We start from the raw sequence: 17328 nt of genomic DNA on the forward strand, positions 1-17328 counted from the left end.
GCGAAAACAGCATTGCGGAGGTGTTTAAGGATAAAGACTGGACATGGCACTCAGTGCTGTGGTCTGGTTGGCACGGTGGTGTTCGATCACAGGTTGGACTCGGTGATCTCAGAGGTCTTTTCGAACCTGATTGATTCAGTGATTTTGTGTGAGTGATCCCGAGACCCCCTGAGCCCCCGTCCCAGCTGAGCCGCGGTGCTGAGGTGTCTCTGGGGCACCGAATGTAACTACCTCGGCTGCGGCCATTGGGGGCAATTGTGTCCTGCCGCACTCATGTCACCGGCAGCCCCACCACGGTCGGGCCCGGCAGGGGACTACAACTCCCGGCGTACCCCTCGGCGGCAGAACTACAACTCCCGGCGTGCTCCGCGGCGGCGGGACTACGGGGGAAGACTACCGCCCTTCGGTGTGGCGAGAGCCCTGAGCCTTCAGCGCGAAGCCCTCAGCCCTGGCCGAGCGGGTCCCGCCGAGCGCGGGCCGCAGCCCGCCCCGCCGCCCGCCGCTGCGGGCCCTGTCCGAGAGGTAGGAGCCGATTCCCCGCTGCCCTTCCCCTCCCGGGCCGTGTCCCCGCTGAGGCGGTACCGGCCCCTGACGGGCGCCCTCTCCTTTGGCAGGGTCTCGGCGTGCGGCCGGCGGAGCGGCACGGCCGGATTCCGGGCACCGGTGAGTCCTGCGCGGGGCTCCCCCGGGAGCCGCTCACGCGTTCGCGGTGCCTCAGCCCGGCCCGGTGGGGAGTGCTTTTCCTTGAGGGTGAAGTTGCCGGTTCCCCGAGTTAGTGCCGGCACTGCAGTTTGCACTGTGTCGTGCTGGGAGTTTCTCCTAAAAGGCACATTGTGATTTTTAATTATTTATTTTCACTTCACACTGTAATTCTCCAAAGTGCCGTAGGATGTGATATGGAGCAGGCTAACGTTATGTACACTGATCCATATTTTACTTGAACCGCCGCCCTGCCTTGGGGATATTTTTTTTCTTTTCTCTCGTTTTATCTAGTGACACACACACTATTTTCCCATTAGAGCTCCAGCACTGTAGCATCTTATCCAGAGCTGAGTTCCTGCTACATGTTTTCTGTGCTCTACAGATCCCATCTCCAAGGTCCTTCCAGCCTAATGGAGCCAGTGAAGAAGCCCTGCAGCACGAAATCAAAGAGCTGAAACAGAAGGACCTTGCTCTAGACCAGGAAATTGCACAATTATTGTCCGAGTACGTCCTTGGCAAGTTCAGTGTTCACTGTGATGCCTCAATTATTTTTGGTTTTAAAACAAAATGTGATCCAGGAATTGGAGTTGAGAGCTGACCTTCTCTGGTGCCTTTGGCATGGTGCAGTGTTGGTTACAGTGTTGTTGTAAGTGATGGTACTTGTTAGAGACAAGAGGGAATTCTTTCCACTTTATGTGGTAAAGCAAAACAAGTTTTACTAGGAGCTTGCATAAGAGGATTTTAGCTTTAGCCTGGGTGTTCCTGAGGTAATTATGTGTTAACTGGGAACAGATAATTTTAGCCATTTGTTATTTGTTGTGAAGGACTGATATTTTCTAAGGTAAGTGTAGTGCATAGGATGGAAATGGTAGAACAACAAAGGCTGTTCCACAACCCTTTTTGATTTATCCACAAGGATAAACAAACTTTCTAGTGACAGGACAAGAGGAAATGGCCTCAGGCTGTGCCAGGGGAACTTCAGATTGGACATAAGGAGGAATTTCCTCACTGAAAGGGTGATTAAATATTGGAATCGGCTGGCCAGGGAAGTGATGGAGTCATGGTCCCTGACTGGACATGGCACTCAGTGCTCTGGCTTAGTTAATATGGTGATGCTTGGCCAAAGGTTGAACTTGATGATCTTGGAGGTCTTTTCCATCCTAAATGATTCTACGATTCTTCTTTTTTTTTTTTTTTTTACCTATATACAGATTAGAGATACATATCAGTGGAATTCACCACAGCCTATTCTTGTTTCTACTTGATTCTGAGAACTTGGGTGAATTGGCTTTCTTGAGCTTATTTAGAGCTTTCATGTTTATGGCTTGCAGCAACTGCACTTGCTGCATTCAGTTTCTGCTTTCGATGTGCTGGACTTGGGTATCTCCCACAACAGCAGGAACCCCCAGTCTCTCTGTGTCATTTGTGAGCTTTCTGGTGTTATTTTACAGGGGCTACAGCCTGGAGGAACTGGACAAGCACATCTCTCTGCTCCATGAGTACAACGAAATTAAAGATGCTGGGCAGATGCTGCTGGGCAAGCTTGGTAAGGAAGGGAAAGCTGTTAAAGACCTTTTTAGTCAGGGTTTTCATACAGACACGGAAAGAAGCTGCTGCCATGGAGGCAAAGCTTGTGTTACAGGTTCTTCACTTTAAAAAATTGTGTGGGCAAGCAGGAGGCACAGCTGCAAAACCTTGGGTTTCTTGGCTATGGGATGCACTATGGGATAATGAGGGGAGGAAAACACCACGTTTCTGACCCATCTGACCTTTGTTTAATGAAAGCAATGCTGTTTCTTTATTTCCTAGCTGTTATCCGAGGGGTCACTACAAAACACCTCTATCCTGAGTATGACCTGGAGATCAGTGACTAGTCCTGAACCTGGAGACTGCTATGCCCTGCAAAAGAGACTATCACTGGGCCATTACATGTTGGTGTCATCCTGGTTTAGAAGGGACAGAAGGTGGAAAAGGAACCTTTGGGAAAGGGATGTAGGATTTTAGATAATTTCATGTACTACCTGATCAACAGGATTTTGTTTGGTTTTTTTTTTTTTTTTGAAAGGTTGTAGTTCAGGTTGATGTTGAGCCTCTTCCATGGAGCCTTTGCTTCCCTGCAGTATCTAGGGGCTGTTTGGTTACTGAATGGATAGAAGAAGTGAGGACATACAAATGTGCAATCTAATAGCTGCTTTGAAAGGATAACCCTCAGAAGGAGGGAGGGAAGAAGGCTGAAATCATGGTGGTTTGGGGGTTTTATTTTGTTTTATCAACAAATCCAGAGAAGTCTGGGTGTTCTGCATTTTTGTACTTACCTGCTCTGGTATCTGGAGGTTTTGTATAATTTCTGTAGTAAATGGCAAAACATAAAGTTGTGTTGAACTGTCCACTCTGAATAAAGCAGTCTTCACATCTGTCAGTTAAAAGCCTATAAAACATTGCATGAACCTGGGAACAAATTCTAAACCTATACTGAGACAACTATAACATCAGTTATTCAAATGTTTTCTCCAGGAATGTGCAGGTGCAGAATCACCTTTCTCTGCTCTAAGTGCAGTCACGGTGGGAGTGAGCGCTGTCCTGGACAGGGGATGATGTTGGGAGCATGAGTATTTCAATATCAGTGTTAGGACTGATGGTGACTGCACAGACTAAATTTGGCTGCTTTGGGCAGTTGGAAGTGATGAAGTGCTCTGCTGACTGCAGATCTATTATCCCTTTTTCACTCAGGCTTGATGTCCTTCTGCCCATTTCTACTTTCCAAGACCTTCTAGCCAGTAAGTTTCCCCTGTGGTCTCGTTAGGCCCATGCTGCAGTCTGCTTGTTACTTCCAAATTTGAATCAAATTAATCTGTCTTCATTGTCATAGGAAGCCAGAAACCAGTCACAAGGCTGCTGCTGAGAACAGATAATTGGTTTTGCACTCCTGGCTCTGGATGTGGCACAGAAACATCACTAATAAGTATCCTTTTTTTGCCTCAAAAGCTGTGGGAACGATCTCAAGCAGGGGGTCAGAAAGAGCCTGTATATTCCATGATTCATCCAAGTTAGTCTCTGTTGATGTGAAGCTGTGCAGAATATTTGCTGTGGCCAGATCAGAGTGGACTCTCAGGGGAATGTTCACAGGTATATCCTCCCCACCACATACCCCTCTGCCAAGTGTGGAACACTCGTGTTTTGGAGTAGTTTTAAGGGGAGGAAAACAAGTCACAAGGTGGCAAAACCAGGAAATGCAAACTTTGTTACTAAAGTTGCTGTTTTGGCTGGTGTTTCCTGTGTAGAAGGACTGGTTCAGCCTGGAGTGTTCCAACCAAACTGTTCCTCTGTCAATGGCACACGCAACTGGAAATTGTTTTTGCAATGGGATGTGTGGAAATTCTTCAGTTTGTGTGAGGTGTGAGCTGAGGGGATGAAGTATAGTCCATTACCAAAGTTACTGAAGGCTGTTCAAGGAGTGAGAAGTCCATGTTTTCTTCTCCACTGTGTAGGAGCACTGGGGTTAAAACTTGCAGCTGTAGCTGTGCAAGTGTCCTGCTGCAGCTGCAGGGATGAGTTTACACTTCAGGTAGCACTGGGCAGGTGGCCAGGGAAGGCCCCCTGACTTACCTGATGTTTCTGTGTCACATCCAGAGCCAGGAGTGCAAAACCAATTATCTGTTCTCAGCAGCAGCCTTGTGACTGGTTTCTGGCTTCCAATCACAATGATCCCGATCCCTTATCCATGGAGGATGAGAACACACACAGAATAACCCAAGGACAGGGCACGCTGTCCTTGGGGAGTCCCTGCTGCTGGCACAGTGGCAGCTGCGTTCCATGGCTGTTCTGCCTGCTCTGTGCAGCCCCAAGGAACCCAGAACAGAGAGAGTCCAGGGACTAAGTTAAAGACCCCTGGGATGCTTCAGGACAGGACTCCACACTGCCACTGAGGTACTTCATCACAGCCCCTGTGACTGCCCCTCCCAGAGTTACTCTTGTACCTTTATGGCTGTCACCTGGAGGATTAAATATGCTGGCCTTTGTCCAAGTCCAGGAAAGGAACAGAACAAATCTTCTGCTTTCTATAAATAAATCTCCAAACTTGCTAAGTATATAACTGGAAAACCATTGAGTGCAATAATGGTAAGTGTAATTCCAGATTTCTAACTTCAATTTAGAAAGTGTGTTTCTGACCCCGCTAAAGTCAGACCCTGCTACAATGCGCTACCAGAGAACAAATGGTATCACAGAGCTCACAGTTTCACCAAAGGGCAGGACATGCTGTCTGCAAGGAGCTGCTGCAGAGTAGGACACCAGAGATCACTGAACACCCGTGGCTCCTCAGGAGAAGAAGGGTAAAATAAAGTAGCACATGCTGGGGTTTTTTATGCGTCAATGTACATGGATGAATACTGAGCCAACAACCAACCTCTTCCCTGTTAGATCATTTTCGGTTTTATTTTTTGTGTATCCTGTGCATTAGTCTCCATTATAAGCCACTTCTCATCACTAGAGTGCCTACTCTGGATAAAACCATTTCCTTGCATTGCTTTGGGTAAGCTGTGTTTTCTCCTGCACATCCCTCATTTAGCCCAATTCTGAGCTCTCATGTGTCTGAGAGCAGGGCTAATGGAAAGAAAATACTCTAGGAGAACACAGGGAAAATAAAATCCAGACAGCAGATAATAATGCTGCCAGTTGCAAGGAACAAATCTGTGCAGTCAAGGCAATACAGCTTTCTAAGACACTACTTCCTGCTGCTAAACGATTCAGGAATGGGTTTTTATATCCCTTAGCAACCTAATGCTCTCAAATACACAGGAATTTTGGCACAGCTACCTCCTGTTAATGAACTGTTTGTGATCCTTTAAAAAAAAATGATACAGCCTGCCCCTGAAGAAAAAAAAGCTTCTGATAAAACTCATCTCAAGGAAAGGGTGCAAGTGAACTACAATTAACCACTTTCCTTCTGCTGTCCATCACATTGCTGGCACATCACTGCCGTATTGTGCTGCAGGAATTGCTCATGGACACTCCTGCAGAGCATGCTCAGCTGTGTCCCCATCCAGCTGATGAAGAGGACTGTTCTCCCCATGTCCCAGTGTTTTCTCCAGCTCTGTTTCCACTTTGAGCTGACAGTTCCAAATTGCCTCCTGGATGCTCTGCAGGTTCCACCGGGTTCTTGGGAGAGCATCATCCACCGTGAAAACCCCGTCGCGTATTCTCCGCACTTGTGTGCACACAGCAGATGATTTCAGCTCCAGACCAATCTCGTGAACCATCTTCCGGAGGTACTGCTGAGTCTCATGCAAGCAATGGATTTCTAGGAGGACAGAGACATTCCTTCAGAAGAAGCAAAGCTTTGACACAAGCTCTGACTTTGTAAATCCAGACATCACTCGCAGTTATGCTGAAAGAACTGGTTTGGCAGAAGACACTAAGATACAGCATGGTATGATTTTCTGGAATACTGCAGGGTGTTCTACAGCCTTCCAAAATGAATACTTTAGAAAAGAAACCAACAGATCTAGAAGAGTAATGTAGAAATTTAGGTATTTCAAAGGGGATAAAAAGGCACCTTTTTAGTAAGACAATTTGTGAGGGAAAGGGGATTGGCAACAGATAAACAAACCACACCTTAAAAAAACCCCAAAACCCAGCACTGAAATGTATTACACTGAAACAATGAGCTAAGAATTTCCCCCACAGGCATTCACAATGTAAATTTTCCAGCCTTGGGCTTCAATCTGAACTGTGAAGGAAAAAGCTATGAGCTGGCTGGATTTACCAGAAAAGTTAGAAGGTGGTAAGAAATTCCAACCAACTCATTTTGCATTAAATCATGAGTAAGAAAATGAAGTTTACCAACTTATTTGCCATAATACATACTTGGAGTTCCCCAGTACATTCTGTGCCAGTCCTACCTAGCTGGAATTCTGGAAGTGCAAACCAGAGGCATCGGACCGCTGTGATTATTGGGGGGCTTTTTCCCATGGGGCGAATCAATCCTTTGACAGCCAGCTCATATGCCTCTTGTGTTTTCATATCAATGTTAGAATACCTAGGAAAAAAAAGAGAGCAGCAGAGACATTTAGAACTTCTCTCCAAACAGATTCAAAATATGTCCATCCCAAATAAAACAGAGATGCAATTTTTATTCTTAAAACTATCCACTGAGTTTTTGCATAGATTTTAGTGGTGAGTACTGTGAGTAGTGTAGCACAGTTTGGGAGAGAGGTACTTGGTCATGTCTGCAAGTTATTTTTGTCAGCCCTAATATAGCAGATTGGTCCTAAACCAGCAGATTGGAGATTTTGGGATACAAGAGGGACATTGTTGGGGTTTTAGGAGTTCTCCTGGTTTGGTTTTTTTTTTTCTGTTAAAGGAATTTTCCCCATATGTGTTGTTAGGGGGGAGAAATTGCTGAGTACTTAAAAAAAACAAAAGACCTGGCCACTGGGAGGGGTGCATCTGGCTACTCTTTTGTTTCACCTGGGTGTGCGGGCAGTCGGTCCCGGCATTTGGACAGAGAGAGAGGCTGTTTCGTCGGCTGCTTTTCGTCCTGCTGGAGAAAAACCCGGGGATCCCAAGCCCACCTTCCCTGCCCCTCTGGGAGCCAGGCCGGGGCCGCCCTGCCCCTGCCGTCCCTTCAAGCCTTCGTTACACTGTAGCCCTGCTCGCCCTGCCTGCCCGACCTCCGCGGGTTCCGCTGCAGCTCCGGAGTTCGATACATCTCGTCTGCCACCCGGGATTTGTGCTTGTCCCTGCTGTTCCAGCCTGCTGTTCCCGAGGGTCCGGCCGGACACCGGGATCGGCTGCCCAGGGGTTTGTGAAGCCTTTGTTCCTTCCCTTCCCGGGATCCCGGGATCGGCTGCCCAGGGGTTTGTGAAGCCTTTGTTCCTTCCCTTCCCGGGATCCCGGGATCGGCTGCCCAGGGGTTTGTGAAGCCTTTGTCCCATCCCTTCCCGGGATCCCGGGATCGGCTGCCCAGGGGTTTGTGAAGCCTTTGTCCCATCCCTTCCCGGGATCCCGGGATCGGCTGCCCAGGGGTTTGTGAAGCCTTTGTCCCATCCCTTCCCGGGATCCCGGGATCGGCTGCCCAGGGGTTTGTGAAGCCTTTGTCCCATCCCTTCCCGGGATCCCGGGATCGGCTGCCCAGGGGTTTGTGAAGCCTTTGTCCCATCCCTTCCCGGGATCGGCTGCCCAGGGGTTTGTGAAGCCTTTGTCCCATCCCTTCCCGGGATCCCGGGATCGGCTGCCCAGGGGTTTGTGAAGCCTTTGTTCCATCCCTTCCCGGGATCCCGGGCCGCCAGTGCCGCGTGCTCCCCGAGCTCGCTCCGGAGCGCCCCCTGCAGCCGCGGGGGAACCATCGCACCTGCCCTGCTCACCGGGAGCCGCCAGCGCCCCTGCCGGCTGCGAGCGGAACTGCACCCGAGGGGAAAGGGCCCGACAGCCGAGAAGGCTGGCACTGGGTTTGGGATTGTTTGCTGTTACTGCCAGAGTTATTGCTGCTTGTTTGACTGGTTATACAAATAGAGATATATAATAGTAAAGAACTGTTATTCCTATTTCCCATACCTTTGCCTAAAAGCCCCTTGATTTCAAAATTAGAATAACTCGGAGGCTTCTGCCTTCCTTAGCAGGCACCTGTCTTTCAAACCAAGACAGACATTTAACTGCAACCTCTCACCAGAGCACAGAGCACTCAAGAGTAACTCCTCTCTGCCCCTTACGAGCACTCCAACCTTTATAGATTTTGACTATGGGAAACCAAATCTTCTCATTTGTTTTGAAGACCAGCAAATAGCAGTGGGATTTGATCAGCTCATTTCCCCGGTGGATACGCACATCAACAGGGCCTTTTGATTTGTCCCTTGAATGACAGCAAGAATCCTCTCCAGCTTTTCCCTTGTGATATGATCTGCAAGTAGTAAGGCAGAAACAAAGTCTCAATTATCCATCCAGAAACTGGAAAGTCTGAAAAGTGCCACTGATATTGCTGTCCCTCGGGCAGGCAGTCACATCAAAAGGGGCTGATGAGAGCTGAGGGGTGGCCTTTGCAAAGTCACATCCCCTGGCTCTACGTGGAGCAGCACAGAGCTGGACTGCACAGGGAAGAGTTATTTTGCTTAACTGATTTCAAAATATTGATGCTCCAGTTTCCTTATCATATGTTTTCATTCAATGAAATCTCCTGCTATCTCCAAGTGCGATTCACAGGGAGATATGGGTCCTGACCAACCCAGTAGCAACCACTGTGACCAGCATTCACGCTGGCTTTGTATATATTGTGGTTAGATTTAGAAAAGCGGTACTACAACATCAGCAAGGACTAGAAGACATACAAGACGTGGCTTTTGTCATTGTGCAATTCACCTAGTTTAAGTGCTTTACAGTTAATCTGCTGTTTGGTGTTCTGTTTTTAAAAAAAAAAAATCAAGACATCAAATCAGTTTCTTACCAAATGTTGTCTTCTCTACTAAATTCCCTGTGTCTGAGAAGTCATCAGTGGCTTTACCAAAGAGCCCACCAACAGTATAAACCTGGAAGAAGGACAAAGAGTGCAATTTATCAAAAAAATACTCCAAGCAATTGAGCAGCAGTATTGCACCATGCAGCTGCTAGAAGTGCAGGCTATGAGAGTTTTGCACAAAAGACAGCAGCATCCTTTGCTCAAAAGGCCACAAGTGGATGCTCATGTGAAGGATGAAACTCTGGACCCTGAAAAGCTCTCAAAAGCATTGGTAGGTTTGAGACTTAAGAGCAGAATCAACATCACAAGGCTGCTCTGGGGCACAGATCTTGCTCAGGATCAAGTGTGCAATGGCACTCTGGGGCTCTGTGGCCCATTCAGAGCCAGCACCTACCTTGGTCAGGTGGCAGTTGTACAGCTCAGTGAGCAGCTTGTTCCCATGGCCGATGCCAAGCACTGAAACACAGAAACACAACATAGGCTGTTATTGAGCCTCACAAAAAGTCACTGATGTGCATTTACACAGCACTGAACAGTTATGCCACTCTTGCTCACGGGACAGGGCTGTATCTCCTTAGGAGTCATGTCTGAGCAGTGCAATTAGACCCCCAGATTATTGCCTGGCATGAAAACAATAAGGCTGTGACCAGAGCTCTTGGATTTCCCCAGAACTTTCCACCTAGGTACTCAGGAAAAACGCTCAGCAGTGCTAGCCATAGTGAAGCCAGTTCAGGTGGTGGAGCAGACATGGGGATTGGTGTCCCCCAGCAAAACCCAGTGTGTTTAGGTCTCTCCCATCTAGCTTTGCCAGTGGCTTGCTGGGACATTCCTTCTGTGTTTTAGCACTTGAACTCCCAGTGGGGCTGTGAGATCCAGGGGCTGCTGCTGTGCAATGGCCGTGCATCCACCCTTCTCCCCTGCATGGAAACCCATCACCTCGGAGACGGCAGGACACGGTGCTGCTCCGGGACGAGACCCACCGAAGACTCCCGAGGCCTTCACATCCAGCCGGTGACCTGCTCCGATCTTCAGCTTCCTGAACCGCGGGCCTCGGACTGCAACGGAGACAGTGGTGGAGCCTGTCCGCAGCGCCTGCCCGGGGCTCCCACCGACCCCCGGCTCCCACCGGTCCCTGCTTTCCCCCAGCCCAGGCCCCGCTGTGCCCTTACCGAGAGGGTGGTCAGCCAGCACCGGCACCCTGGCAGCCACCAGCTCCACGGCCCCGCCGCCGCCCGGGGCCGGGGCCGGTAGGAAGCGGACTCGCTGCCGCGGGGCGCGTCCCGGCGCCGCGTTCAGCTCTGAAAGACAAGCGGGGGGAGGGTCAGGGGCGACCGGCGAACCCCGGGGGGACGGGACGGGTCGGGTCCAGTCGCACAGGTAGCCCCTGGGGATGCGATGGGCTTGGGGATCCCGCCGCCCGCGCTCACCGCGCAGCAGCCGCGTCTCCACCGCGTCCCGAACGCGGCCCCACGCCACCCCCGCCGGCTTGTACACGGCGAAGAGCCCCGCCAGCTCGGCCGCCGCCGCCGCCATGCCCGCCCCGCCCCGTCCCCGCCGCGCTGGGCGCTTCCGGGGCAGCGGCGGGGTCGGCGCCGGGGATGCGGCTGCTGCTGCTGCTGCGGGCAGCGCGGGCGGGGGTCCCGCTGCTGCGGGGGGGCCCCGCTTCCCCAGGCAAGTGCCTCCCGCCGCAGCCCCTGGCGCGTCTGGGCCAGCCCCTCACCCGGGCCGGTCTCTCACTCGCTGCTCCCCGCAGGCAGAGCCCGGCCGAGCCACAGCGAGCCGCGGGGCCGGGATGGACGCGGCGGGGAGGAGGAGGAGGAAGGGTGGCACCAGCTGTACCCCGGGCATATCCCCACCAGCCCGCTGCAGAAGGCGCTGCTGGCCGCCGGCTCCGCGGTCATGGCGCTCTATGACCCCTACAGACACGGTAAGGTCGGCGAGGGGAGCGCCTGCCACCCGCGTCTGGCAAATCTCGCTCCCTGCCTCCTGGAAGCTTCATAGGAGAGTTTATTTCTGCCTTTGTTGTGTAACACCTTTAGTTATGGAGCAGGCGCAGGGCTGAGAACTGACCCAGGGCAGGAGGCTGTGAAAGAGAGGGAGTGAGGAAACCCAAACACACCCCAGTGTGACCCCTTGTGATGCCCCCCCAGACGGGTCTATTTCTCCAGAGTCCCCCAGGCCTCATGCCTGCTCCTCCATTCCATTCCCAGGAAGGGTCATGTGGGTGACACCGGGGCAGAGTAGCCCTGAAGGTGAATATCTGTGGTTTATGGGCTCCCCAGTTTGCCACAGGCTTCCTGCCTGCTCCTGGGTCAATGGGTTCATTGCCCTGTTTCCTCACCTGCCAACCAAGAATAGCTGTGTGTTGCAAAAACAGCTCCTGGATCACTCTCTGGTCTCTCTTTCAGACATGGTGGCAGTCCTTGGGGAGACCACAGGCTGCCTGGCCCTGCCAAACCTGCGAGACAAGATGAAAAACCACCCTGAAGGTTACCACATCCTCCAGTGCGTCCCTCCTCATCCCTCCCACCCTTGCTGCATGGTTTGTGGTGGGGAGGCAGACACGAGGCCAAGCAGGTTCCTTGAGCCCTGTGAAGGGAGAGCTTGGAAGCAGCACAAGTGTTTTGTTAGCTCTAACCCTCCAGGCTGTTTATTTCACTTTATTTTTAAAGTTCACAGGAGCCCTGTGACACATCTAAGGGCAGACACTGCTGCCTGTCTGTTCTGCTTCACTGCTGGAACTGGCAGCTGCCAACACCACAAGATGCAGCATCAGGCACAGGGGAGAAATCCATGGATGTGGATGCTGAGCAGCAATGAGAACCCACTACATCCATGGATTTCTTCCCTGTGCCTGCTACTGGTCTCTTGCATTGGAGACTTTGTCTCTGCTGGTCTGCCTCCTCTTCAGACACTTCCATATTTTCTTTCCTGGCTCATGCTGAAATGAGGCCACTTCTCTTGTTTTCTTTTTTAAGACTCCATCGCTTCTGCTTCCATGTCTGCCAGGACTTGTTCAGTGCAGCAAGGCTGTGGAGCAGGAGGGATTTCTCTTATTAACCAAGCTCTCACTGTATATCTGCTTTCCTTCCCCCTGTTCCCTGTCATGTGTCCCACCTGCTGCTTGTGTCATGTAGGAGCTTGAGAAAAGCTGCCTTTTGCCATATGTTTGTGCACACCAGCCTCATTCTGGCTCTGGAAGGTGACTTGGTAAAACATGCAGAGCGCTAGGATGGGGCTGAAACCCAGCAGAACTGCCCAGGGAGAAGGCTGGGAAGTGGCATACCCATCTGCTCCTTGCCCTGTGGTATTGCAGGGGTCTGAATTGGGCACACAAGTCTTTTTGTTTTTATCCCCCAAGCTACTGAGGTCCCTTTGACAACAAATACACAAGGAAATATCTGCAGCTAGTGTGAAACTGGTGCCAGTCCTGCTTATCTCCCTGGCATCTCCATTCTAGGAGCTGAGCAGCTCCTGGATCCACTGCAGGGCTTTTATCATGGGAAGAGTTTATCCTGTGAATGGAAATAAAAAGGCTTTTGTTTACTTCCAGGGCTGTGAGGCACCTGTTTGCCAACAACTTGTAGAGGAGACCTTTTCCTTTGTGGCTGCCATGTGGCTAGTGGTGAAGGCCTGAACAGGATTGAAATTAAACCTGTGTTTAGAAAAAATTCCTTCTCCGCTTTGGGGTTGTTCCTTTGAAGCTCTGGCTGCTTTGCAAGGGCACTAAAGATCTCTGCTCTGCAGGGCTGGCTGTTGCTGGGGACTGTGCCAGGCTGGCAGCCCACACAGCAGGAGTGTTTCGGTGCAGAGCACACCAGTGTTTTTCCCACTAGAGTTGTTACAAGGGCACAAGATAAAGGCCCTTTTATTGCCAAGGCTTCAGGTAGATCCTTCAAGCAATTTGTGTCCCAGCCTCAGCAACAGAAGTGCAGACGGTGCTGTCCCTGCAGTGAGCAGTCAGGGAAAATAACGAGGAAGGCCAGAGGCAGGGGTGGGGGTTTCCAAGGGCTCCTTTTCTCCAGGACCTGCTGCTGTGGGTTTCACCTGGAGTCTCACTGACCTGTGTTTTGCTTCCAGGGAACGGCCTCGCATCCGTCTCTCCACTCTGGACATGGCCAGGCTGCAGGGGCTGCCGGATGGCTCTCTGGGCCGGGAGTACGCCCGGTTCTTGGAGGACAATGTGAGTGTGGGGTTTCACGGGGTGTAATTTCTGTGGCTGATCCCTGTGCTGGGAGCACAGGTGAGATTGGAGCCATGGAGTTGAATTGGACCTCTTTGGACTTGAAGAAGGTTTCTCCAGACACCCGGATGCCACCCAAGTTTGTTGATGATGAAGAGCTGGCATACGTGATCCAGCGGTACCGGGAAGTCCATGACCTGATGCACACCCTCCTGGGCATGCCAACCAACATGCTGGGTGAGCAGCAGCGGGCTTAGGGGGCTGCACTGCCAAACCCACTGACTGTGCTCAGCTGCCTGTCCCAGAAATGGAGCAGACTGGGCCAGCTGGACTCCTTGATCCTCACCCCAGGTCACTGTGTGGGGATTTTACATTATCGCTATCCTACATCACTGGCTCTGTGGTGACAGAGGCCATGAGATGTCACCTTTCCCTTGCTGGGAGATGCTCTGCCCAAGCCCTGGGCACAGGCAGCCACTGGATGGGTGGTTTCTGCCTGGCAGGGAGGGTGGCATGGCGGGAGGGATGTTTTGAAAGCTCTGTGTGAAGGCAGAAGGGAATTCCTGGTTGCTCCTTATCTGCATGTCTCTGTGTCCTTTGCCCTCATTTTGTGTCTGACTCACTCAATAGCAAGTCACAAGTGCAGCCTTGCTGGTACGTGTGGGAACCAGCATTACAGGTCTCCTGTGCAGGCTTTGCCTGAGCCCAGGCAGTTTTGTAAAAGGCCTATCCTGTGCTGGGAGACTGGGAGAGCCACATGGAGCATCGGGCCTTGGCACCACATTGCCAAGGTCTGCAGGGAGTTGGACTGCCTGGAATGTGTTCCCCAAGCTCCCAGGGCTTGTGGGGTGCCATTCCTCTGGGGTGGGTGGTGTGTGACAAGGGCCATCCTGGCACAGGATGAGGCCATGGCCAGACTTAGGAAGCATTCCCAGGTAGCCATCCTTGGGAAGGGCAGATGTGCAGCCTGTGTTGAGGAGCTACGCAGCCCTGGCTGGCCCTTGATGCAGGTGCTCTGCCTGCTCACGGCCTCCCTGCTCCCTCCCAGGTGAGGTCGTGGTGAAATGGTTCGAAGCTGTCCAGACAGGGCTGCCCATGTGTGTCCTGGGAGCAGCGTTCGGCCCCGTCCGGCTCAGCACGCGGTAGGTGCCCAGTCTGTGCCCTGGGTGTACCCAGCCTATGTGGTGCTTCCCCATGTCCGCTGGGGACAAAGAGGGGACACTGCTGGTTTGCAGTGGGGAGGCAGTCACAGATCCCTCTGTGAGCCTACTGCTGTCCCCACATCCCAAGGAAGCGGTGACAGCTTTGCCTTGTCACTGATGCAGAACCTGATGCTTAATCTGCATTCAACACCAGCTCCCCTGTGCCAGGCAGGAGCAATTTCCAAGCCTTGGATGGGCATGTGTTGAGGGCCAGCAGGACCCTCACTACACTGATAGCTGTTCCCTGCTTCAGCACGTCTGTTTCGGTGGCCCAGCAGTTGCAGAACCTGAGTTCTGGTCTTGGGTTGGTGCTGACTGTAACCTTCCTGGCCCACCATCTTCCGTGCCTCAGTTTCCCCTGTGAGTTAAGCAGAGGGGATGCTAGAAAGTTAGAGGGATACATGAGACACATGGGCTTGGCATCAGCATACAATGGGGACTTGGAGAAGGAAATTAACAAAATGTGGATATCAAAACTGCCACCACCTGTATCATTTGTTCCAGAAAGTTGCAGGTCCTGGCCACTGAGCTGGTTCCCTGGGCAATTCGGAGTGGGCTCAATGCCAGCTGTGTCCTGAATGTCTACTACGAGCAGCGCTGGGAGCAGCCGGTGGAGTCCCTGCGGGAGGAGCTCGGCATCTTCCCTCCCCCGGCCGTTCGAGTGTGAGAGCTCATGTCGGGAGGAGCCCAGGGGATCCCTGTTGGCAGCCAGCAGCCAGCCCCTGCTGCACTCCATATCCTCCTGTTGTGCCCGGGAGCACAGCATGGCTGTAGCTCTGCCACCACAGACCCGAGGGCTGTGTTTTCTCCTGCCAAGAGCTGGCACCAACCAACTTGCAGGATGTCAGGGTCTGATGTGCCTTTGCCAGCTCGGTCTGGCTGGTCAGGTCTCCCAGTAGCAGCATTCTGGTACTGACACTCCCAGATGCTGGGATGGGGAGGGAGCACACTGCAGCAAACTGATGCCCTGGCCTTCTGCAGCTCTGGGCCTGTGCAGGTAAATCCTTCCTCCCACCCTTCCTGGGAAGATCGAGGCTTCAGATCTTGGGGCTGCCCTGGACTGGAGCTAAACCAGTGATTTCCAGAGGAGCGCAGGAGCAGGTTTGGTGTGTGCGATGAAGAAATCCCACTTTGTACTGGTGCCTAACTAGTGTCCTGTTGGGTCATACTGGATGTGCCTCACTCATGCCTCAGAGACCAGGCAGTGTGTGGTTGTGTGCCCACGGGGCAGGCAGGGAAATACCTTTGGATATTTTCCCTCCTGGATTGGCTGTGTTGAGAGTCAGTCCTGGTCTGCCGTGCCTCCCTGTAGTCCCTCACCATTAAAAATTATGAAATCCACATGATTGTGCTGGGTGTTCAGTAGGAATCATCCCTTCCTTGGGCAACAAAATGACACAGTTGGGATTAGGGGGTTGAATCCAGTGAGTGTGGAAACAGTGGCTGCTGGTGCTATGTCTGGGAGCTGATTGCTGTCTGGGTTAATTAAACTGTGCTCCAGACTGCCAGCAGCCAGGGAGCAGAGTTGCTGGATGTGATGGCAAAGAGCCACGAGGCCAGGGGCTCTTTGTTCATGTGTGTTTGCTGTTGGAATTGCTTCTTGTTTAATAAAATCCACACTGGAGCTTGTAGTTCATTACCCCTGTCCTTTTGCCCCATCTGCCCTCCTGAGCTGGAGATTTGATGTGAAACCTCACCTCTTTTTGGCTCCAGCAGGCTTCCTTCCTGCCCCCCAGACTCCCTTTTTCTAACTTCTCCCTTCATCAGCCACCCCACAAAGCCAGACTTCAGGTTTTTCTCCAAAGCCTCCCCTGGCCCCCAGAGTTATTTCAAACAGATACTAAAAGACAGCATATAAATACATCCTTCAGCTGCCAATAAAACATGCAGTGTGGGGGTTGTCCTAGTGCAATGGTCGAGATGAAAGAAACATTTGCCTCTAAAATGACCCAGAAATGTCAGAGCCTTGGGGTGGATAAACCAAAGGGCAGCAAAGATTTGCTTCCAGGAGCTGTGAGCAGCGGTCAAGGAAACCTGGGAAATTATGGCCATGAGAGAGGGTTTTGCTGCATTTTGTGTTATGTAGTGAGGCCGTGAAGTGCGCGGGCTGTCGGTGGTTCCGCCTTCGTGCAGCCACGTGTGGCTCAGTGGGCTGGTGGCAGCGCTACAGAAATGGCACATCATGTAATTTTAAACGGCATCTGCTCAGCCGGATCAAGTAACAGCCTCTGTGGCTCCTGTTCTTGCAGCCATCGCTTGAGAAGCCTGCTGGAAGAAGGCGGCAGAGGGAGCAGAGCGTGATTTAGGGAGGGCAGACGCCAGCCACGTGAAAATGCTTTTTTTGGAGAGGATATATTCGCTGTGGTCAAGTGGCAGCTCCATCATGCCTGTGCTGCGGGGCCGTGCAGGGACAGTAACTCCTGAAATGCTGGGATGAGTGCCTGGTTATTGCTTCCCAGGAGAGCCGAGTTTTTTCCCGGTACCCGGGCCGTTCCTGACCCGGCTCCCAAAACGGGTCTCCCACGCGCGCTCTCCCGAAGACGGGCGAACCCTGCGCGGCCGTGGCGTCCGGGGGCTCCGCGGGACCCCCGGGCCCGATGCAGCCACGGAGCCCCGAGAGCGATCGCCGCGACCCGGCGGCAAAATGCGACTCTGGTGGGACTCGAACCCACAACCTTTGAATGACTCCCGTCACACGCTAGAAGTCCAATGCGCTATCCATTGCGCCACAGAGCCCTCGCTTTGTCGCGCCGCCCTCACCGCCTCTTCCCCGCGCCTCACTCGCCCCGCCT

General features: G+C 52.2%; 3 protein-coding genes across 4 annotated transcripts; 2 read left to right on the forward strand and 1 right to left on the reverse strand.

Moving 5' to 3' along the window:
- Positions 1-273: 273 nt before the first annotated feature.
- On the forward strand, positions 274-3102 carry SWI5 (SWI5 homologous recombination repair protein; the record flags this gene model as incomplete). Its single annotated transcript, XM_082295489.1, has 6 exons — positions 274-328; positions 426-522; positions 615-663; positions 1085-1206; positions 2154-2248; positions 2512-3102. 6 exons carry the CDS (start codon positions 274-276, stop codon positions 2574-2576), a joined length of 483 nt encoding a protein of 160 aa, XP_082151615.1. The 3' UTR covers positions 2577-3102.
- TRUB2 (TruB pseudouridine synthase family member 2) lies at positions 2737-10766 on the reverse strand. Its single transcript, XM_082295188.1, has 8 exons — positions 10579-10766; positions 10321-10449; positions 10132-10206; positions 9546-9607; positions 9140-9221; positions 8527-8599; positions 6603-6739; positions 2737-6001 (listed from the first exon to the last, which is right to left on the reverse strand). Exons 1-8 carry the CDS (start codon positions 10682-10684, stop codon positions 5703-5705), a joined length of 963 nt encoding a protein of 320 aa, XP_082151314.1. The 5' UTR covers positions 10685-10766; the 3' UTR covers positions 2737-5702.
- On the forward strand, positions 10684-16172 carry COQ4 (coenzyme Q4). 2 transcript variants are annotated; one of them, XM_082295189.1, is made up of 7 exons: positions 10684-10826; positions 10909-11078; positions 11560-11656; positions 13232-13334; positions 13442-13571; positions 14383-14476; positions 15041-16172. In XM_082295189.1, the coding sequence occupies exons 1-7, from the start codon at positions 10750-10752 to the stop codon at positions 15201-15203; spliced, it is 834 nt and encodes a 277-aa protein (XP_082151315.1). In that variant the 5' UTR covers positions 10684-10749; the 3' UTR covers positions 15204-16172. The 2 variants fall into 2 exon arrangements, with proteins under 2 accessions (XP_082151315.1, XP_082151316.1); XM_082295190.1 differs by having other exon boundaries at positions 13445-13571.
- The last annotated feature ends 1156 nt before the right edge of the window (positions 16173-17328 follow it).

Source organism: Coloeus monedula, assembly GCF_965178545.1.
Source record: "Coloeus monedula genome assembly, chromosome: 21".
NCBI classification, from domain to species: domain Eukaryota; kingdom Metazoa; phylum Chordata; class Aves; order Passeriformes; family Corvidae; genus Coloeus; species Coloeus monedula.

Coding starts and splice junctions, on each gene's coding strand:
- TRUB2 (XM_082295188.1), bottom strand. CDS start 10,684: ATGGCGGCGGCGGCGGCCGAGCTGGCGGGGCTCTTCGCCGTGTACAAG. Junction 10,450..10,578: donor GGAGACGCGGCTGCTGCGCG/GTGAGCGCGGGC, acceptor CTTGTCTTTCAG/AGCTGAACGCGGCGCCGGGA. Junction 8,600..9,139: donor AGTAGAGAAGACAACATTTG/GTAAGAAACTGA, acceptor TACTACTTGCAG/ATCATATCACAAGGGAAAAG.
- COQ4 (XM_082295189.1), top strand. CDS start 10,750: ATGCGGCTGCTGCTGCTGCTGCGGGCAGCGCGGGCGGGGGTCCCGCTG. Junction 11,079..11,559: donor CTATGACCCCTACAGACACG/GTAAGGTCGGCG, acceptor TCTCTCTTTCAG/ACATGGTGGCAGTCCTTGGG. Junction 14,477..15,040: donor CCCGTCCGGCTCAGCACGCG/GTAGGTGCCCAG, acceptor CATTTGTTCCAG/AAAGTTGCAGGTCCTGGCCA.